At 44.9% G+C, this 23,083-nt stretch overlaps 1 protein-coding gene across 2 annotated transcripts in view; it reads left to right on the top strand.

The window, feature by feature from the left end:
• The first annotated feature begins 7,498 nt into the window (after positions 1–7,498).
• PDGFC (platelet derived growth factor C) overlaps positions 7,499–23,083 on the top strand; it is a 396,071-nt gene continuing 380,486 nt past the window's right edge. Inside the window, exons 1-2 of one of the 2 annotated variants that reach the window (XM_063920487.1) lie at positions 7,499–8,010; positions 8,373–8,771. In XM_063920487.1, coding sequence (XP_063776557.1) covers positions 8,648–8,771 — 124 coding nt within the window. In that variant the 5' untranslated portion in view covers positions 7,499–8,010; positions 8,373–8,647. The remainder of the gene's footprint in view (positions 8,011–8,372; positions 8,772–23,083) is intronic. The other variant, XM_063920488.1, reaches the window with a different exon arrangement.

Consider the following 23,083-nt stretch of genomic DNA (forward strand, 5'->3'; position numbering starts at 1 on the left):
GTACAGTGCACAGTTTTGCTGACAGTGACCACCAGTCCAGTATACGTTTGTCTGCCTGAAAAATACTCCTGTGTTTTTTTTTTTTTTCTTCATACTAGTTTAGCAGTCTGCTGACAGTGTCCACCAGGTCCGTTATACAGTATATTATACAGGTACACCACCGATTTTCCGGCAACCGATGATCCGGAACCTCTTTTAATCCGGACAATTTTGACTTGTCCGGATTAAAGGGGGTTAGGGACATTCTTTAATCCGGAACATTTTCTGCGCATGGGCGTAACACGCAATAAGCGCAAGTGTCAGTGGGTACAGCTTCCACGGACACTGCAGGTGACACAGCAAGCATCAGTGGGGCTGTTATGGCGTCCAAGGTCACAGCAAGTACCGCACATGGGCGTAAGACACAGCGCGCACAAGTGTCAGTGAGTACAGCTTCTGAGGGCACTGCAGGTGACACAGCAAGCATCAGTGGGGCTGTTATGGCGTCAAAGGTCACAGCAGTTACCGCACATGGGTGGAACACACAGCCTGAGCAAGTTGCTTATAAACAGTTTTGCATACACTACTGTGTTTATTCATTAATTAATATTATACTGTAGCATATATTTTACTATTTATTGCTTTAGAAATGTTCTGAAGGTGCAAAATTAGTTTCCACCGTTAATCCGGCAAAATCGATAATCCGGCACGGCACTGGAACCGAGGATGCCGGAAAATCGGTGGTGTACCTGTATATATAAGCAGCAGTACGGTAGGCCACGGCTGTACCTACCTCTGTGTCATCAGTGCACTCGTCGTCCATAAGTAATATAATACTATACTATCCATCCATCTACATTGTATACCTGTGGTGTTTTTTTTTTCTTCATACTAGTTTAGCAGTCTGCTGACAGTGTCCACCAGGTCCGTTATACAGTATATTATATATATAAGCAGCAGTACGGTAGGCCACGGCTGTACCTACCCCTGTGTCGTCAGTGCACTCATCGTCCATAAGTAATATAATACTATACTATCCATCCATCTACATTGTATATCTGTGTTGTTTTTTTTTCTTCATACTAGTTTAGCAGTCTGCTGACAGTGTCCACCAGGTCCGTTATACAGTATATTATATATATAAGCAGCAGTACGGTAGGCCACGGCTGTACCTACCTCTGTGCCGTCACTCGTCGTCCATAAGTAATATAATACTATACTATCCATCCATCTACATTGTATACCTGTGGTGTTTTTTTTTTCTTCATCCTAGTTTAGCAGTCTGCTGACAGTGTCCACCAGGTCCGTTATACAGTATATTATATATATAAGCAGCAGTACGGTAGGCCACGGCTGTACCTACCTCTGTGTCGTCACTCGTCGTCCATAAGTAATATAATACTATACTATCCATCCATCTACATTGTATACCTGTGGTGTTTTTTTTTTCTTCATACTAGTTTAGCAGTCTGCTGACAGTGTCCACCAGTTCCGTTATACAGTATATTATATATATAAGCAGCAGTACGGTAGGCCACGGCTGTACCTACCTCTGTGTCGTCACTCGTCGTCCATAAGTAATATAATACTATACTATCCATCCATTTACATTGTATACCTGTGGTGTTTTTTTTTTTCTTCATACTAGTTTAGCAGTCTGCTGACAGTGTCCACCAGGTCCGTTATACAATATATTATATATATAAGCAGCAGTACGGTAGGCCACGGCTGTACCTACCTCTGTGTCGTCACTCGTCGTCCATAAGTAATATAATACTATACTATCCACCCATCTACATTGTATATGGTGGCTTTTAGTTGTGCGCAAAATATGGAGAACAAAAATGTGGAGGTTAAAAAAATAGGGAAAGATCAAGATCCACTTCCACCTCGTGCTGAAGCTGCTGCCACTAGTCATGGCCGAGACGATGAAATGCCATCAACGTCGTCTGCCAAGGCCGATGCCCAATGTCATAGTACAGAGCATGTAAAATCCAAAACACAAAAGATCAGTAAAAAAATGACCCAAAAATCAAAATTAAAAGCGTCTGAGGAGAAGCGTAAACTTGCCAATATGCCATTTACGAAATGGAGTGGCAAGGAACGGCTGAGGCCCTGGCCTATGTTCATGGCTAGTGGTTCAGCTTCACATGAGGATGGAAGCACTCATCCTCTCGCTAGAAAAAAGAAAAGACTTGCGGCAAAAGCACTGCAAAGAACTGTGCGTTCTTCGAAATCACAAATCCCAAAGGAGAGTCCAATTGTGTCGGTTGCGATGCCTGACCTTCCCAACACTGGATGGGAAGAGCTTGCGCCTTCCACCATTTGCACGCCATCTGCAAGTGTTGAAAGGAGCACCCGCAGTCCAGTTCCTGATAGTGAAATTGAAGATGTCAGTGTTGAAGTACACCAGGATGAGGATATGGGTGTTGCTGGCGCTGGGGAGGAAATTGACAAGGAGGATTCTGATGGTGAGGTGGTTTGTTTAAGTCAGGCACCCGGGGAGACACCTGTTGTCCGTGGAAGGAATATGGCCATTGACATGCCTGGTGAAAATACCAAAAAAATCAGCTCTTCAGTGTGGAAGTATTTCAACAGAAATGCGGACAACAGGTGTCAAGCCGTGTGTTGCCTTTGTCAAGCTGTAATAAGTAGGGGTAAGGACGTTAACCACCTCGGAACATCCTCCCTTATACGTCACCTGCAGCGCATTCATAATAAGTCAGTGACAAGTTCAAAAACTTTGGGCGACAGCGGAAGCAGTCCACTGACCAGTAAATCCCTTCCTCTTGTAACCAAGCTCGCGCAAACCACACCACCAACTCCCTCAGTGTCAATTTCCTCCTTACCCAGGAAAGCCAATAGTCCTGCAGGCCATGTCACTGTCAAGTCTGACGAGTCCTCTCCTGCCTGGGATTCCTCCGATGCATCCTTGAGTGTAATGCCTACTGCTGCTGGCGCTGCTGTTGTTGCTGCTGGGAGTCGATCGTCGTCCCAGAGGGGAAGTCGGAAGACCACTTGTACTACTTCCAGTAAGCAATTGACTGTCCAACAGTCCTTTGCGAGGAAGATGAAATATCACAGCAGTCATCCTGTTGCAAAGCGGATAACTGAGGCCTTGACAACTATGTTGGTGTTAGACGTGCGTCCGATATCCACCGTTAGTTCACAGGGAACTAGACAATTTCTTGAGGTAGTGTGCCCCCGTTACCAAATACCATCTAGGTTCCACTTCTCTAGGCAGGCGATACCGAGAATGTACACGGACGTCAGAAAAAGACTCACCAGTGTCCTAAAAAATGCAGTTGTACCCCAATGTCCACTTAACCACGGACATGTGGACAAGTGGAGCAGGGCAAACTCAGGACTACATGACTGTGACAGCCCACTGGGTAGATGTATTGCCTCCCGCTGCAAGAACAGTAGCGGCGGCACCAGTAGCAGCATCTCGCAAACGCCAACTCGTTCCTAGGCAGGCTACGCTTTGTATCACCGCTTTCCAGAATAGGCACACAGCTGAAAACCTCTTACGGCAACTGAGGAAGATCATCGCAGAATGGCTTACCCCAATTGGACTCTCCTGGGGATTTGTGACATCGGACAACGCCAGCAATATTGTGAGTGCATTACATCTGGGCAAATTCAAGCACGTCCCATGTTTTGCACATACCTTGAATTTGGTGGTGCAGAATTATTTAAAAAACGACAGGGGCGTGCAAGAGATGCTGTCGGTGGCCAGAAGAATTGCGGGCCACTTTTGGCGTACAGGCTCCGCGTACAGAAGACTGGAGCACCACCAAAAACACCTGAACCTGCCCTGCTATCATCTGAAGCAAGAGGTGGTAACGAGGTGGAATTCAACCCTCTATATGCTTCTGAGGATGGAGGAGCAGCAAAAGGCCATTCAAGCCTATACATCTGGCCACAATATAGGCAAAGGAGGTGGAATGCACCTGTCTCAAGCGCAGTGGAGAATGATTTCAATGCTGTGCAAGGTTCTGCAACCCTTTGAACTTGCCACACGTGAAGTCAGTTCAGACACTGCCAGCCTGAGTCAGGTCATTCCCCTCATCAGGCTTTTGCAGAAGAAGCTGGAGACATTGAAGGAGGAGCTAAAACAGAGCGATTCCGCTAGGCATGTGGGACTTGTGGATGGAGCCCTTCATTCGCTTAGCCAGGATTCACGTGTGGTCAATATGTTGAAATCAGAGCACTACATTTTGGCCACCGTGCTCGATCCTAGATTTAAAACCTACGTTGGATCTCTCTTTCCGGCAGACACAAGTCAGCAGAGGTTCAAAGACCTGCTGGTGAGAAAATTGTCAAGTCAAGCGGAACGCGACCCGTCAACATCTCCTCCTTCACATTCTCCCGCAACTGGGGGTGCGAGGAAAAGGCTACGAATTCCGAGCCCACCCGCTGGCGGTGATGCAGGGCAGTCTGGAGCGAGTGCTGACATCTGGTCCGGACTGAAGGACCTGGCAACGATTACTGAAATGTCGTCTACTGTCACTGCATATGATTCTGTCACCATTGAAAGAATGGTTGAGGATTATATGAGTGACCGCATCCAAGTAGGCACGTCAGACAGTCCGTACGTATACTGGCAGGAAAATGAGGCAATTTGGAGGCCCTTGCACAAACTGGCTTTATTCTACCTAAGTTGCCCTCCCTCCAGTGTGTACTCCGAAAGAGTGTTTAGTGCAGCCGCTCACCTTGTCAGCAATCGGCGTACGAGGTTACTTCCAGAAAATGTGGAGAAGATGATGTTCATCAAAATGAATTATAATCAATTCCTCCGTGGAGACATTCACCAGCAGAAATTGCCTCCAGAAAGTACACGGTGACCTGAGATGGTGGATTCCAGTGGGGACGAATTAATAATCTGTGAGGAGGGGGATGTACACAGTGAAAGGGGTGAGGAATCGGAGGATGATGATGAGGTGGACATCTTGCCTCTGTAGAGCCAGTTTGTGCAAGGAGAGATTGCTTCTTTTTTGGTGGGGGCCCAAACCAACCAGTCATTTCAGTCACAGTCGTGTGGCAGACCCTGTCGCTGAAATGATGGGTTGGTTAAAGTGTGCATGTCCTGTTTATACAACATAAGGGTGGGTGGGAGGGCCCAAGGACAATTCCATCTTGCACCTCTTTTTTCCTTCATTTTTCTTTGCGTCATGTGATGTTTGGGGAGTATTTTTTGGAAGGGCCATCCTGCCTGACACTGCAGTGCCACTCCTAGATGGGCCAGGTGTTTGTGTCGGCCACTAGGGTCGCTTAGCTTACTCACACAGCTACCTCATTGCGCCTCTTTTTTTCTTTGCGTCATGTGCTGTTTGGGGAGTATTTTTTGGAAGGGCCATCCTGCCTGACACTGCAGTGCCACTCCTAGATGGGCCAGGTGTTTGTGTCGGCCACTAGGGTCGCTTAGCTTACTCACACAGCTACCTCATTGCGCCTCTTTTTTTCTTTGCGTCATGTGCTGTTTGGGGAGTATTTTTTGGAAGGGCCATCCTGCCTGACACTGCAGTGCCACTCCTAGATGGGCCAGGTGTTTGTGTCGGCCACTTGTGTCGCTTAGCTTAGCCATCCAGCGACCTCGGTGCAAATTTTAGGACTAAAAATAATATTGTCAGGTGTGAGGTGTTCAGAATAGACTGGAAATTAGTGTAAATTATGGTTATTGAGGTTAATAATACTATGGGATCAAAATGACCCCCAAATTCAATGATTTAAGCTGTTTTTTAGGGTTTTTTGAAAAAAACACCCGAATCCAAAACACACCCGGATCCGACAAAAAAAATTTGGTGAGGTTTTGCCAAAACGCGTTTGAACCCAAAACACGGCCGCGGAACCGAACACAAAACCAAAACACAAAACCCGAAAAATTTCCGGTGCACATCACTAGTAGTGACCATTTAGATTCGTTTCCAGTTAGGCGATCACTTTTACATACTATTCCTTAAGAAATATTTGTAAATCAATGCAAAAATGAGATTTCAGACTGTGGGCTGCCATATCCGATCAGGCAGGAACCGGTACCACCTTCCCTCATTTCTTACTATTAATAGATCTCTTATAATAGAGGCCTATTGCTAGCTAGTGTATTAGCTATCATTATATTAGTACTATTCTCAATCTACTGCTGATAGTAGTGATGGGAGAGCAACCCCACCCCTCCCCCATCTACCTCCCCTGCCAAGGTTCTCACAATGGCTGTGATATGCGTTCCCAGCGTTCAGCAGGCCGGAAGTCAAAAGACTGACCTGGGGTTACCGTTCCCAATTGTAAGCCATCTGTATGGTAAAGTATAAAAAAGTTATAAAAAAAAATAATTGAAAAACACATGGTGCCCATATGTTGTATCAACCATTGTCATGTCGACCTTTTGACCATGTTGACCTAACAGTGGTCAACCTATTGCCTGTCGACCTAAAGACCGGATACCGCTTGTAACATGGCAGTTGGTACTTTATCTCTGCCACTTGATCTTTCTACAAGGCTCAGTACTTAGGGCCTAATTCAGACCTGATCGCTGTGCTGCACATTTGCAGAGAGCTGCAATCAGATAGTCGCTGCCCAGAGAGAGTGAAAACTTGCCCCGCGCAAGTGTGCAAATGCATGTGTACACTGTGCAAAAATTCCGCAAAACGGCTGCAAATCCATTTGCAACTCACTCACCATCAAATGATTTTTCCAGTCTGTGCAGCCTGTGCGTAACCCAACAGTGTGATACAAACAGTCTGATCGGGGCCGGAGCTGACCTCACACACCTTTCCAGAAAACGCTTGGGAACACCTGCATTTTTCCTGACACTCCCAGAAAACGTTCAGTTACCACAGACAAACGTCCTCTTCCTGTCAATCACCTTGCAAATGCCTCGCGATCAAAATTTTTGCACCATCCTGTCGCTATTTGGCATCGCATCTGTGCATTGCGGTGCATACGCAGGCATTCAATAATCGTCCGCTGAGCGAATTCGGGTCTGAATCAGGCCCATAGACTCCTTAAATCTCTAAAGAGCGAATGAAGCATAAATATGTTGGATGTTCAATAACTGTGCAAACTATTTCTTATCATGCAAGTTGTCTCTAATATTTTAATATTTAATCATAATAATTTATAATAATAATTTACTATAATTCCAATAGAAATCTCTATTCATTATTTATTTTACCTTGCCCTTATGTTGGAACAAAAATCATTATTCCCTGAGCTTTTATTATTTTAGCTCTGATCTGTTCTTGTTTATTTTTTCTGTTTTTTTTGTTTTTATAAAACAGTATAGTTTCCAAGCATTTATATTTATTTTTCATGAGAAACATGTTTTTATATACTGTATGTAAACCTTGATGATACTTTTAAAATCATACTATAGCTGGCTGTTACTTTCCCAAAAGTTAAAACAAATACAAATCACAATTATGGGATCTCATGCAACTGTAAATCCACTGTTTAGCTGTCAGTGTGATATAAATTGCTTAACTTGCCAACTTTTTGTCCAGCCTATAGTGGGATTCCCCAGCCTCCTTGTCTATGTTGTAGCACCTGTTGAGTCGCCAGGTGGCAGTCTGCCTTCACTGGAACTTTAGGAAAGTGAGATGGAAAGGAGAGGGGGGAAGGAAAGAGAAGGAGAGGGAGTCAAGTACTTTCATCAGCTCTAAACTCTTTTCCATTTGTTGCAGCTAGGAGCAAACTTTAAACAGACACCCACATTAAGCTCTCAGACTCCCAGCTAAGGAAATTGTTTCCTTTTCACTCCTGAGCTTTTGAGAGGCACAAGAATCCCACCAGCTAAGCAAGCGAACCCCTGAGTGACCTGCAGCCCTATTAAGCACTGGAGGATCACCCTGCTGACTAGAACCTGCAGCCAGGAGGAGAACTCCCTGGCTCCATTACTTCCATGCTGTTGGGTCACTGCTCTGATCTGGAAAACAGTGTGAGGAAGTTTGGTGCAAAGCCAAAAAAGTAAGGTAAATAATCAGCACAGCCGTGGAACACAGACTTTGATACTGCCTAAAAAAGGAACTGCCGGTGAGAAAAAAAAAAGGGAGGTGTATAGAGACACGTTTTATCCCACAGTGTCCTAAGGGGACACGTTTGCTGACTATGAGATTGTTTTCCCACAGGGTGTCAAGCTTCAGATTCACATTTTTACAGCTCTGGGTGAAGGCTTGTAGTTATAATGCTAATTTCTTCACTCTTTGCTGATTTTTTGTTTTTACAAGGGTACGTTTTCCTTTTTTAGGAGAAGGATTACTCCTTTTTTATGTACATTCTTGCAACTTTTCTTTTTCAATATTTGTTTTACTCTGAGGCTGACAGGTGTTCTTAAATAACTTTTCTAAAGAAAAAAAAATGTCCTATCAGTCTAACTTTTTTAACTCTATCCGTAGCTGGATTTAAACCTGCAGCACATCATCGGGGATTAAACCCAGTTATTCATTTCTGATTACCAAACTGGAGACAGAAAAGAAAAACAGAATCGGAAAAGTGTTGTCTTTACATGGGATTATGAGGGATCTACCCAGTGATTATCTGCCACCAATGTTACCAAGACAGGCTGAGTGCTTTCTCCTGAAGGGTGCAGTTATCATGCTCTGCTGAGACTGACTGTGAACTTGCAAATCTCAAGTGCATTTAGTGTTGTGCTCACCTCCTATTCATCCAAATGATCCTCTTATTGTTACTTCTCAAAGTCCTAACGTGTACCCTGGACTTTCAGCTACATGGAGTACAAGCTCAATCCAATCTAGGCAGCAAGTTTCAGTTTGGAAGTGCTAAAGAGCAGAATGGTAAGACAATATTTGCTTTTTCACTCACATAATTCAGTCTCGCAAGGTCATTTGCTTCTGCTAGAAGTACATTAACTTTTCATAACTGATGTGGTGTAAGCATCGCGGTGCAGGTCTGAGGTTTTGAACTTTGCACAAAAAAAGGAACTTAAAACATGGCACCATGTCTAAAGAGATGGAAAAATAAACCTTAGTCCTCCTTTTAATTTATATTTATGTTTGTGCCTGGAGACCTAGATCCGTCTGTGGTTTTCAACTGGTGAATGACTTCTATTCCTTTCTGTCCTGGAAACCAGTTAATCCCACATAGGAAATGAGAATTACTTTCAGCTTTCAAGTGTACCTGAAATGTTTAGAAAACCCTTAAATGAAAGATCCCAAGGGCTAGAAGTTGGTGAGTCTAAAGAAAGGAGTCTTTCATGCAAAAGGGTAGTTTTAGGGTGTGTAATTTACCTAGCCTCTGAACTCCATAGGTCTAACATTATTCCGATTTTTAAACACTTGTGTTGTTGATTTTAGATGATAAAGTCAGTTTTGTTCATGGCATATTGCAAGATTAAACTAGTTGCCTGCGTTGAAGGGGAAGTAAAATAAAAAAGAAATTGGCTGTACGCTTTGAACATTAAAAAAGCATGTATAAATAGTTCTCCGTCTATCCATGACCTGTGGTGCCTGCGGTAATATTTTGGCATTAAAACACTAGCCATGTGAATTTCCTCACGTTTATGTCAGCTGAAAAGTGTAAATCAAGCTGACTTTTACATTCATTTTATTTGCAGTAATGAATGGTCTTTATTGTTGCTGTGCTTTCTTCACCTCTGGTTGTGATTTTTCTCTTTCTTCTTGTAGTGCAGAACAAAATGTAAAAGGGGTTAAAAGCCAGCTGAGATCAGGAGCAGGACACCCCCTTACCACATGCAGTAGTGTTGTGTGAGAGAGCTGATATTGTTGCTGCATGCTGCTTGCTAATGTGTTGACATATGGCACCTGCAGACTGCCAGAGAGCTTGATCAAAGAGCAGCACAGAGATCAGACTTCACTGTGAAAGACGAAAGAAAAATGATCAAACGACTAGGGAACCCGGTTATATTGTGACGGGAATTGATCAAGATGACCTTTGTCTATTCTTTCAGTGCTGAAAAATGATGTGCTCTTTTTAAAGAAATGAAGTACATTGAAATGATCTCTTCTGTTACTTAGTGCAGGCATAGGATACCATAAGCTTCTCATTAATTGTGGAACTACAAATACCCGAATGCACTGCTAGCCTGAACAGGTACATGTTGCCAAAAGTCTTGTGTACAATAAGGGTTAATGTTTGTACAAAAAGATGAGCAGATCAGCTAATACTCTGGAGATGCTACTAGTTTGTGCTAGTAAACAGTCACTGTGTGTGCGTGTGGTCTTCAGTATGCCGCCGGCCGGGATCCCGGCGACCAGCATACCGGCGCTTTGATCCCGACCGCCGGCATGCCGACACATATTCTCCCTCTTGGATGTCCACGACCCCCCTGGAGGGAGAATAAATAGTGCGGCGCGCGTAGCGCACCACCGTGCCCGGAGTGTGGCAAGCGCAGCGAGCCCGCAAGGAGCTCATTAGCACTCGTCCAGCTGTCGGTATGCTGGTCCCCGGGATCCTGGCCGCCGGCCACTCATACTACACCCGCGTGTGCCTGTGTCTGCATTTTACAATGGGAGTGTGGCTGATGTGTAGGCTATAATATTTCATATATAGTATTTTGGTATTAAATGAACAATACACACTACAGATTACAAGAAAAAAAATCAATCTTTAACATTTGCAATAAAAACACTTATTTGTTTTTACTTGTCATTTAGTAGCTGTAACTTTGGTATGTTGACCTATTGCGCTGAACAGCTTCTGCACGAGAAGGACCAAATTTACCTCCTAGCTATATGCTAATTAGGAGACCATGGGGGAAGAGGCCAGCAAAGACCTACAAACTGCCTTGTTGGGGTATTGAAATGGGAAAGCCGCGAAACAGAGATAGTTGATACGCTTCTTATATATAGCACCTACAGTTTTTATGCTGCATAGATTTCAGGCTCAGATAATTTGATTTTAGATTTTTTTTGTGGTGCCTTGTGCACAGGTAGACAAAGGGACTTGAGAGAGAGATGAGCTGACACTCATATCTGAAATCAGCTTCGGGTCCAGCAAGTCTCCCATTGTCATTATGCATTAAACCTCTGGGTTGCTTGCCTGTATTTCAAAATGATTTTTAGGATACATTGCTTTTGGTCCATCTATTCACATCATGTGTAGGACTATTTAAGTGGACCTTTGTGATCTATAATCCTGATCATGAACGTAATATATTTTATATAAACAATTATTATTATTATTTTTATTATTGTTGTATCAGAGCCAGATATTACAATGAGGCATTGGATAGTTCTGAGAAACTGTAGTTTCAGGGACAAAAAGTCGTAGGTACAAAGTTTTCAAAACTGTGAGTTACTCCGCAAATACAAAAGCATCGCCGCTGTGCGTTGCTTTTGTATTTGTGCGGGTGGGCGGACTGACATGCGGGGCGGACTAGCCCTGTGCTGGGCATCCCCCCCGCATGTCAGGGAAGATGATCGTAGCTGTGCTAAATTTAGCACAGCTACGAACAACTCGGAATGACCCCCATTGACCCCTGAGTCTCTAATTTCAGTAGTTTCTTGCCACGTACATGAAGAAACAATGATTGACCACTCTGACTTGTACAAAATCATGCTGGTCAAAGTCCATTCATTGTACAACTGACTAAGTAGGTAGGCTAGGGAATCTATTGGCATTGGAAATAAGTATGATCCCTGCATATGTCATGCTTCCTGCTTTAGTCTTGTCATACAGATAGACATGCAGCTTTTGAAAGACCTGCTAAAGCTTTAGTCCAGTTTTGAGTGGTCACCGCTGTCATACTGTATGTGAGGAGGAACCACCATCATTCGTAGACTGGCACGTTTCATAGTGTAGCTCTTGTCCTTGGATATTCTCAGTCCTACCTCAGCCACACAACATAGTAAGATACAAGCATTGACTGTCATTGTCCCAGCTCTCCTCATTCTGTGAATTTACAAAGGCAGTTTGAAATAGAAGTTACTTTACTGTACTCCTCAGACCTCTTGTGCAGTTTTATAGTGTTTGAAACTGCAGTCTTAGGGCCTAATTCAGACATGATCGTAGCAGCAATTTTTTTTAGCATATGGGCAAAACCATGTGCAGTACACGGGGGCAAATATAACATGTGCAGAGAGAGTTAGATTTGGGTGGGGTATGTTCAAACTGAAATCTAAATTTCAGTGTAAAAATAAAGCAGCCAGTATATACCCTGCACAGAAACAAAATAACCCACCCAAATCTAACTCTCTCTGCACATGTTATATCTGCCTCCCCCACACACCCCTGCACTGCACATGGTTTTGCCTAGCTGCTAACAAATTTGCTGCTACGGTCAGGTCTGAACTAGGCCCTTAGTCTGGACTGCAATGGTGAAATATACAACACTACTGTATCTACACACTAGAGATCTATCGCATGGTACATTCTTGTATGATCTGCTACTATGCTATACCCCTGTAGGTGCCACAGGGGGCAAGTATTTTGTATGGAGGAACTTTCTCTCTCCTCGATTATGCCACTGGAAACTGCTACATATTACATGTGTGAGAACCTATTGAGTGTGACTCTGCATCTGTGAGAACCTGCTGAGAGTGTGGTGTGAGTGGTATATTCAGAGCCAGCTTACGGGGGAGAAGCAGGTCCAGTGGAGGAAGATGCTTAGATCATGGGCCTCATTCAGTGTTGTATGCAAACCCGATGTTTTGCATACAACAGTGAGAGATCTGCACATGTGCAGGATGTGTACTGCATACAGCACCTCCCAACTTCTTGAAACTTGAAATAGGGACCCTGCCGTGAGTCCGAAAAGGCGGTGTGGCATTATCTCAGGGGGCATGGCTACACAGTAAATACCACAATCGCAAGGCATGTCCCCCATTTTTATCGCTGTGGGTGCATGCCCAGTGCTCAGGGAACTGCTGGCCATGCCCTCATTCTCTGCGCATGGCCACAGTATCTACTCACTGCTAAGCAGAGCAATGAATGAGAGGGGACCTACCTACAAAATCAGAACAGTTGTTATGGTACTGTGCATGTACAGGTCTCCATCTGCAAGATCACTCGCAGGGCTGTGTTGGTTTGGGATTGAAATGGCTGCTCAGGGACCGATTATCAAAACAGGGGCACGCTGCCCCCTTCTGAAAGCGTGCTGAGGCCAGGGTCTGCATCTTCCAAAGATGCGACAGCGATGCAAATAGCATCCACCTTTGAATCAGACCCTGTGTATGTGGGACATGAACACGTGATGCAGCCACGCCCCATGGAATGATGAAGCAACATTATATTAGAAGCAGATAAGGCTTAGCATTGTGTTCTTGTCACCAGATAAGCCCATCATTTGTTTCACCAAATAGGCTTAGTATTGTATTATATTATTAGCACCAGATATGGCTCAGTATTTATCCTTGTCAACAGATAAGTTTCAGCATTGCATTATACTGTATTATCAACAGATTTGGCTTAGCATTTTATACTTCTCACTAGATATGGCTTAGCATTGTATTATATTGTTATCTCCATAATAAATATGGCTCAGCATTATATTCTTGACACCAGATGTGACCCAGCTTGTATTCTTGTCAACAGATACAGCTCTGTATTGTATTCTTGACACCATATGTGGCTCAACTTTGTATTCTTGTCACCATGACTGGCAGTAGCTGTAGCACTAGTACTGGGCTGTTGCTCCTGCTCTTCTGGGATCCGGTCTGAAGATCGACAGTGTCTAGGTTGACAATGTTTAGGTCGACCACTATAGGTCAACAGGGTCAGAAGGTCGACATGTTCTAGGGCGACAGGTCAAAAGGTCGACATGAGTTTTTCAAAAATGTTTTTCTTTTTTTTTAACTTTTTCATACTTAACGATCCACGTGGACTAAGATTGGAACGGTAATCTGTACCGAGCGAAGCGAGCCATGCGAGGGGACACGGTGCACTAATTGGGGTAGCCGGTCACTTTAAGACGAAAACGACACAAAAAACCCCATAAAAAACTAATGTCGACCTAGAACATGTCGACTTTCTGACCATGTCGACCTTCTGACCATGTCGACCTAGTGACTGTCGACCTATAGTGGTCGACCTAGACACTAGACCTAGACACTGTCGATCTAATGATCCACACCCTGCTCTTCTATAGACTGATCTCTATCCATATTTCTTTTTATTACACACTGCTGTGACTCACTGTTCTCATAGTAATGGTGGCACACTGGCTTTTAATTAACTTTTATTATTTGACAGTTTTATTTTAGTTTTTTTAACACTGTACCTGCACTGAACAACACAGTGCCTCATAGTGCTGCAGCTCACAGTCCTTCACAGTCTGACCCAGCCATAGCAGTAGTGCTACAGTAATGCTTGCACCTCACAACCCTTCACTGACAGTCTTCTTAGTGCTGCAGGCAACCCACAGCCCTTCATTGCACACCACAGCCCTTCACTGACACTGACTTACTGCTACAGCCCACAGCCCACGCTAACCCTCAGGCATCCTGTGTGAAATGGTGCCCAAACCACAAGGGAGGGACTTTTATCAAATCCAACACGTGAGATCCGATGAGGGGAAGATGGCATTTTGCTAGTTTTGGAATCCGAGCATGGTGGAAAAACCTGGGCATAAAAGTACTCTGATATGCAAAATTCGGGTGGGTTCGGTTTTCAGGAAATGGAACTCACACATATCTCATAAATATATATATATGTCACAGATACATTAACATGGCAGAATACTGTCTTTAAAACAAATGTGTTTTATTTTAATATGGACCCGTATATTTCACTGTACAGAGATATGAAACACCAGTGCTAAACCAGAATAAACAGGCAATACAGGTCCCTACAGACATAATATTTTAAATTCAATATGCAAATGTGAAAGATTGTCAGTTGATGGCCATCTATACAGATTTCCTTGAGATGTAGTCTTCTGTTCATTGCCATTTGTTCCTCCTCTTTTCTCCTCACGTTCATGTCATATCAGATTCAGTGCATACATTTGTGGAGGCCAATGAGAGAAATTAATTGTTGGGAGGAGTGAGAGCAATTCTTAGTACCTATAGATGTATAAAAGCTCTAAGTTTTCCAGAGTAGTCCATAAACTGGGATAAAAGAGATTATTATTATTATTATTATTATTATTATTATTATTATTATTATTATTATTTTCTTTTTTTGGGGCAAAAATTGTTGAGTAGTTTAGAGATTTTTACTGTAACTGACCCCTCAGCGGTTCAAAATCTGATATACTGTAGCTAGAACAGGTGTGGAGATTGTAGAGATCCCCAATTGGGAAGGAACCCCACCTGCTGTAGATATTTTAGGCCCATTTTGTTGTTGGATGTGGACCTCAAGTTATTTGCAAAATTTTGGGCTAACAGGTTGATTAATGTAACCCATCTCTCTATAATCAGTAGAATAAGACTGATCTATTTTATGGAATACATTACTGGTATCATCAACGATATACCAAACAAATTTTCTTATATTTGAACCCCTTAACTACATGATTGATGTATCCACCACCCCTATTTACTCATGCATGACGGTAGTAAATCCTACCTCCTCCTCATACTCTGTTTCTCCCCTTCATCCTGTAAATACTTTCGATTCTTTACTCACATCAGGTCTCACCCCAGTGCTAATGAAATGCACTTTGTTGGTAAGTTACCCTCTCTGGGGAACACTTAAGAATCTAGTTCAAAGAAAAAAGGTATTGCCCATAGCAGCTAAATGGTAGGCCAGTACCTTTTTCCTTTGCAGTATTCTTGGAATGCAACAGGCTATATAGGAGCAAAAAGAGACATATTTATTCTCGAGGCCACTAATTAAGTATCCAACTGACTGCAAGTTACTGCAGTTGATAATTAACTGCCAGATCAATTCAGCATTGCTCCGGGTGTGGTATGGTATGCCGGCGGCCGGGCTCCCGGCGACCAGCATACCGGCGCAGGAAGCCCAACCGCCGGCATACCGACAGCGTGGCGAGTGCAAATGAGCCCCTTGCTGGCTCGCTGCGCTCGCTACGCTGTGGGCACGGTGGTGCGTTATGCGCTCCACGCTATTTATTCTCCCTCCAGGGGGGTCGTGGACCCCCACTAGGGAGAAAAATGGTCGGTATGCCAGCTGTCGGGATTCCGGCGCCGGTATACTGTGCGCCGGGATCCCGACAGTCGGCAACCTGAAGACCACCCATTGCTCTGGTGCAGAGAGAACTCATCAAAAAGTCAGCTGCCCCTGCAAACCTTAACACTGCCCACAAAGTCTCAGTGATACTTTCACTACCAGGTCTGCCCAGTGCACACATGAGACCTGAGTACACATATGTGAACAGCCACAAGGGGGCATAGGCCTGGAGGAAGGGGTGGGATCCGCTAAGAAGGACTGAAACTCCACGAACAAATATCAGGCGTAGGTTCCAGCGGGCAATCTCCAAAAAATGTTCAGGTTTCAGAGTTTGCTGAATAATAGGAGGTCCCTAATAATGAACAGAGGCAGAACTCTGGGAGGCAACGGAGTCATCTGCCGCCGGGCTCCTGCTCTGAAGGGGGCACCTCTCCTCCCATTCTGTGACATAATTGAATTAAGTTAATTGATAGCTGTCGCTGTCTTTTCAGTGGCCGACTTCCTCACTGGTCCCTGCACCTTACAAATCACACCCTTTTTATTATACTGAATATACACATTTTACAGGTATCACACCCAGGATTAGAAACCACAACCTATTACACTGGAAGCAGTCACCTTTAGAGATGAGCGGGTTCGGTTCCTCGGAATCCGAACCCCCCCGAACTTCAGCCTTTTTACACGGGTCCGAGGCAGACCAGGATCTTCCCGCCTTGCTCGGTTAACCCGAGCGCACCCGAACGTCATCATCCCGCTGTCGGATTCTCGCGAGGCTCAGATTCTATCGCGAGACTCGGATTCTATATAAGGAGCCGCGCGTCGCCGCCATTTTCACACGTGCATTAAGATTGATAGGGAGAGGACGTGGCTGGCGTCCTCTCCGTTAGAATAGATAGAGACACTTGAGTTGATTTACTACTAACTTAGTAATTTTGGGGAGCATTAGGAGTACTCAGAGTTAGTGATGAGCGGGTTCGGTTTCTCGGAAACCGAACCCCCCCGAACTTCACGCTTTTTACACGGGTCCGAGGCAGACTCGGATCTTCCCGCCTTGCTCGGATAACCTGAGCGCGCCCGAACGTCATCATCCCGCTGTCGGATTCTCGCGAGGCTCGGATTCTATCGCGAGACTCGGATTCTATATAAGGAGCCGCGCGTCGCCGCCATTTTCACACGTGCATTGAGATTGATAGGGAGAGGACGTGGCTGGCGTCCTCTCCATTTAGAGTAGACTAGAGAGTAGTAGAGACACTTGATTTACTAATTTTGGGGAGCATATTAGGAGTACTACTTGCTGATAGTGTGACCAGTGACCACCAGTTTAATTAATCCGTTCTCTGCCTGAAAAAAAACGATACACAGTGTGACACAGTCACATACCATATCTGTGCTCAGCCTCAGTGTGCCCTCAGTGTGCTGCATCATCTATGTAATACTGTATATCTGACTGTGCTGAGTGCTCACTGCTCACACAGCTTAATTGTGGGGGAGACTGGGGAGCAGTTATAGCAGGAGTACATATTTTAACAGTGCACACTTTTGCTGCCAGAGTGCCACTGCCAGTGTGACTGACCAGTGACCACTGACCACCAGTATATTGTGATTGTCTGCCTGAAAAAGTTAAACACTCGTCGTGTGGTGTTTTTATTCTATAAACGCATTCTGCTGACAGTGTCCAGCAGGTCCGTCATTATATAATATATACCTGTCCGGCTGCAGTAGTGATATATATATATTTTTTATATCATTATCATCCAGTCTATATTAGCAGCAGACGCAGTACGGTAGTCCACGGCTGTAGCTACCTCTGTGTCGGCAGTCGCTCGTCCATCCATAATTGTATACCACCTACCCGTGGTGTTTTTTTTTTTCTATCTTCTTGATACTAGTAGCTTACTTTAGGAGTCTGCAGTGCTGAGCTGACGGTGTCCAGCAGGTCTGTCATTATATAATATATACCTGTCCGGCTGCAGTAGTGATATATATATATTTTATATCTCATTATCATCCAGTCTATATTAGCAGCAGATGCAGTACGGTAGTCCACGGCTGTAGCTACCTCTGTGTCGGCAGTCGCTCGTCCATCCATAATTGTATACCACCTACCTGTGGTGTTTTCTTTCTTCTATCTTCTTGATACTAGTAGCTTACTTTAGGAGTCTGCAGTGCTGAGCTGACGGTGTCCAGCAGGTCTGTCATTATATAATATATACCTGTCCGGCTGCAGTAGTGATATATATATATTTTTTATATCATTATCATCCAGTCTATATTAGCAGCAGACGCAGTACGGTAGTCCACGGCTGTAGCTACCTCTGTGTCGGCAGTCGCTCGTCCATCCATAAGTATACTAGTATCCATCCATCTCCATTGTTTACCTGAGGTGCCTTTTAGTTGTGCCTATTAAAATATGGAGAACAAAAATGTTGAGGTTCCAAAAATAGGGAAAGATCAAGATCGACTTCCACCTCGTGCTGAAGCTGCTGCCACTAGTCATGGCCGAGACGATGAAATGCCAGCAACGTCGTCTGCCAAGGCCGATGCCCAATGTCATAGTACAGAGCATGTAAAATCCAAAACACCAAATATCAGTAAAAAAGGACTCAAAAATCTAAAATAAAATTGTCGGAGGAGAAGCGTAAACTTGCCAATATGCCATTTACCACACGGAGTGGCAAGGAACGGCTGAGGCCCTGGCCTATGTTCATGGCTAGTGGTTCAGCTTCACATGAGGATGGAAGCACTCAGCCTCTCGCTAGAAAAATGAAAAGACTCAAGCTGGCAAAAGCACAGCAAAGAACTGTGCGTTCTTCGAAATCCCAAATCCACAAGGAGAGTCCAATTGTGTCGTTTGCGATGCCTGACCTTCCCAACACTGGACGTGAAGAGCATGCGCCTTCCACCATTTGCACGCCCCCTGCAAGTGCTGGAAGGTGCACCCGCAGTCCAGTTCCTGATAGTCAGATTGAAGATGTCAGTGTTGAAGTACACCAGGATGAGGAGGATATGGGTGTTGCTGGCGCTGGGGAGGAAATTGACCAGGAGGATTCTGATGGTGAGGTGGTTTGTTTAAGTCAGGCACCCGGGGAGACACCTGTTGTCCGTGGGAGGAATAGGGCCATTGACATGCCTGGTGAAAATACCAAAAAAATCAGCTCTTCGGTGTGGAAGTATTTCAACAGAAATGCGGACAACATTTGTCAAGCCGTGTGTTGCCTTTGTCAAGCTGTAATAAGTAGGGGTAAGGACGTTAACCACCTCGGAACATCCTCCCTTATACGTCACCTGCAGCGCATTCATCATAAGTCAGTGACAAGTTCAAAAACTTTGGGCGACAGCGGAAGCAGTCCACTGACCAGTAAATCCCTTCCTCTTGTAACCAAGCTCACGCAAACCACCCCACCAACTCCCTCAGTGTCAATTTCCTCCTTCCCCAGGAATGCCAATAGTCCTGCAGGCCATGTCACTGGCAATTATGACGAGTCCTCTCCTGCCTGGGATTCCTCCGATGCATCCTTGCGTGTAACGCCTACTGCTGCTGGCGCTGCTGTTGTTGCTGCTGGGAGTCGATGGTCATCCCAGAGGGGAAGTCGTACTCGTAAGACCACTTTTACTACTTCCACCAAGCAATTGACTGTCCAACAGTCCTTTGCGAGGAAGATGAAATATCACAGCAGTCATCCTGCTGCAAAGCGGATAACTGAGGCCTTGGCATCCAGGGCGGTGAGAAACGTGGTTCCGGTATCCATCATTACTGCAGAGGCAACTAGAGACTTGTTGGAGGTACTGTGTCCCCGGTACCAAATACCATCTAGGTTCCATTTCTCTAGGCAGGCGATACCGAAAATGTACACAGACCTCAGAAAAAGACTCACCAGTGTCCTAAAAAATGCAGTTGTACCCAATGTCCACTTAACCACGGACATGTGGACAAGTGGAGCAGGGCAGGCTCAGGACTATATGACTGTGACAGCCCACTGGGTAGATGTATGGACTCCCGCCGCAAGAACAGCAGCGGTGGCACCAGTAGCAGCATCTCGCAAACGCCAACTCTTTCCTAGGCAGGCTACGCTTTGTATCACCGCTTTCAAGAATACGCACACAGCTAAAAACCTCTTACGGCAACTGAGGAAGATCATCGCAGAATGGCTTACCCCAATTGGACTCTCCTGTGGATTTGTGGCATCGGACAACGCCAGCAATATTGTGTGTGCATTAAATCTGGGCAAATTCCAGCACGTCCCATGTTTTTCACATACCTTGAATTTGGTGGTGCAGAATTATTTAAAAAACGAGAGGGGCGTGCAAGAGATGCTGTCGGTGGCCAGAAGAATTGCGGGACACTTTCGGCGTACAGGCACCATGTACAGAAGACTGGAGCACCACCAAAAACGCCTAAACCTGCCCTGCCATCATCTGAAGCAAGAAGTGGTAACGAGGTGGAATTCAACCCTCTATATGCTTCAGAGGTTGGAGGAGCAGCAAAAGGCCATTCAAGCCTATACAACTGAGCACGATATAGGAGGTGGAATGCACCTGTCTCAAGCGCAGTGGAGAATGATTTCAACGTTGTGCAAGGTTCTGCAACCTTTTGAACTTGCCACACGTGAAGTCAGTTCAGACACTGCCAGCCTGAGTCAGGTCATTCCCCTCATCAGGCTTTTGCAGAAGAAGCTGGAGACATTGAAGGAGGAGCTAACACAGAGCGATTCCGCTAGGCATGTGGGACTTGTGGATGGAGCCCTTAATTCGCTTAACAAGGATTCACGGGTGGTCAATCTGTTGAAATCAGAGCACTACATTTTGGCCACCGTGCTCGATCCTAGATTTAAAACCTACCTTGGATCTCTCTTTCCGGCAGACACAAGTCTGCTGGGGTTCAAAGAACTGCTGGTGACAAAATTGTCAAGTCAAGCGGAACGCGACCTGTCAACATCTCCTCCTTCACATTCTCCCGCAACTGGGGGGGCGAGGAAAAGGCTCAGAATTCCGAGCCCACCCGCTGGCGGTGATGCAGGGCAGTCTGGAGCGACTGCTGATGCTGACATCTGGTCCGGACTGAAGGACCTGACAACGATTACGGACATGTCGTCTACTGTCACTGCATATGATTCTCTCCCCATTGAAAGAATGGTGGAGGATTATATGAGTGACCGCATCCAAGTAGGCACGTCAGACAGTCCGTACTTATACTGGCAGGAAAAAGAGGCAATTTGGAGGCCCTTGCACAAACTGGCTTTATTCTACCTAAGTTGCCCTCCCACAAGTGTGTACTCCGAAAGAGTGTTTAGTGCCGCCGCTCACCTTGTCAGCAATCGGCGTACGAGGTTACATCCAGAAAATGTGGAGAAGATGATGTTCATTAAAATGAATTATAATCAATTCCTCCGTGGAGACATTCACCAGCAGCAATTGCCTCCACAAAGTACACAGGGAGCTGAGATGGTGGATTCCAGTGGGGACGAATTGATAATCTGTGAGGAGGGGGATGTACACGGTGATATATCGTAGGATGATGATGAGGTGGACATCTTGCCTCTGTAGAGCCAGTTTGTGCAAGGAGAGATTAATTGCTTCTTTTTTGGTGGGGGTCCAAACCAACCCGTCATTTCAGTCACAGTCGTGTGGCAGACCCTGTCACTGAAATGATGGGTTGGTTAAAGTGTGCATGTCCTATTTATACAACATAAGGGTGGGTGGGAGGGCCCAAGGACAATTCCATCTTGCACCTCTTTTTTCTTTCATTTTTCTTTGCGTCATGTGCTGTTTGGGGGGTGTTTTTTGGAAGGGCCATCCTGCGTGACACTGCAGTGCCACTCCTAGATGGGCCAGGTGTTTGTGTCGGCCACTAGGGTCGCTTAGCTTACTCACACAGCTACCTCATTGCGCCTCTTTTTTTCTTTGCGTCATGTGCTGTTTGGGGAGTGTTTTTTGGAAGGGCCATCCTGCGTGACACTGCAGTGCCACTCCTAGATGGGCCAGGTGTTTGTGTCGGCCACTAGGGTCACTTATCTTAGTCACACAGCTACCTCATTGCGCCTCTTTTTTTTCTTCTTTGCGTCATGTGCTGTTTGGGGAGTATTTTTTGGAAGGGCCATCCGGCCTGACACTGCAGTGCCACTCCTAGATGGGCCAGGTGTTTGTGTCGGCCACTAGGGTCACTTAGCTTACTCACACAGCTACCTCATTGCGCCTCTTTTTTTCTTTGCGTCATGTGCTGTTTGGGGGGTGTTTTTGGAAGGGCCATCCTGCGTGACACTGCAGTGCCACTCCTAGATGGGCCAGGTGTTTGTGTCGGCCACTTGGGTCGCTGAGCTTAGTCATCCAGCGACCTCGGTGCAAATTTTAGGACTAAAAATAATATTGTGAGGTGTGAGGTGTTCAGAATAGACTGAAAATGAGTGGAAATTATGGTTATTGAGGTTAATAATACTTTGGGATCAAAATGACCCCCAAATTCTATGATTTAAGCTGTTTTTTAGGGTTTTTTGAAAAAAACACCCGAATCCAAAACACACCCGAATCCGACCAAAAAAATTCGGTGAGGTTTTGCCAAAACGCGTTCGAACCCAAAACACGGCCACGGAACCAAACCCAAAACCAAAACACAAAACCCGAAAAATTTCCGGTGCACATCTCTAGTCACCTTACTGATGAAGCTGTTTGCTCCTGTATAGGAAATATGAGAATTTTAACTATATGAAGATACTTCTCTGACAATTACACGCAACTTCATATAGTTAGAATTCTCATGCTTCCTCTACAGGAGCAAATAGCTCAATCAGTAAAGTGACTGCTGTTAGTGTAACAGGTCATGGGTTCTAATCCTGGGTATGACTGCTAAGAAATGTTTGATTTAAAATAAAAGACAATTAAATGTATAAATACAGTGTATACATTTTTTTTCAGAACACTCCATACACACACACATACACACACACACATATATATATATATATATATATATATATATACACACACACACGCACACATACATACATACATACATACATACATACATACATACATACATACATTATCTTAATATAGGAAATAG

The sequence above is a fragment of the Pseudophryne corroboree genome, chromosome 1 (assembly GCF_028390025.1).
Source record: "Pseudophryne corroboree isolate aPseCor3 chromosome 1, aPseCor3.hap2, whole genome shotgun sequence".
NCBI lineage: Eukaryota > Metazoa > Chordata > Amphibia > Anura > Myobatrachidae > Pseudophryne > Pseudophryne corroboree.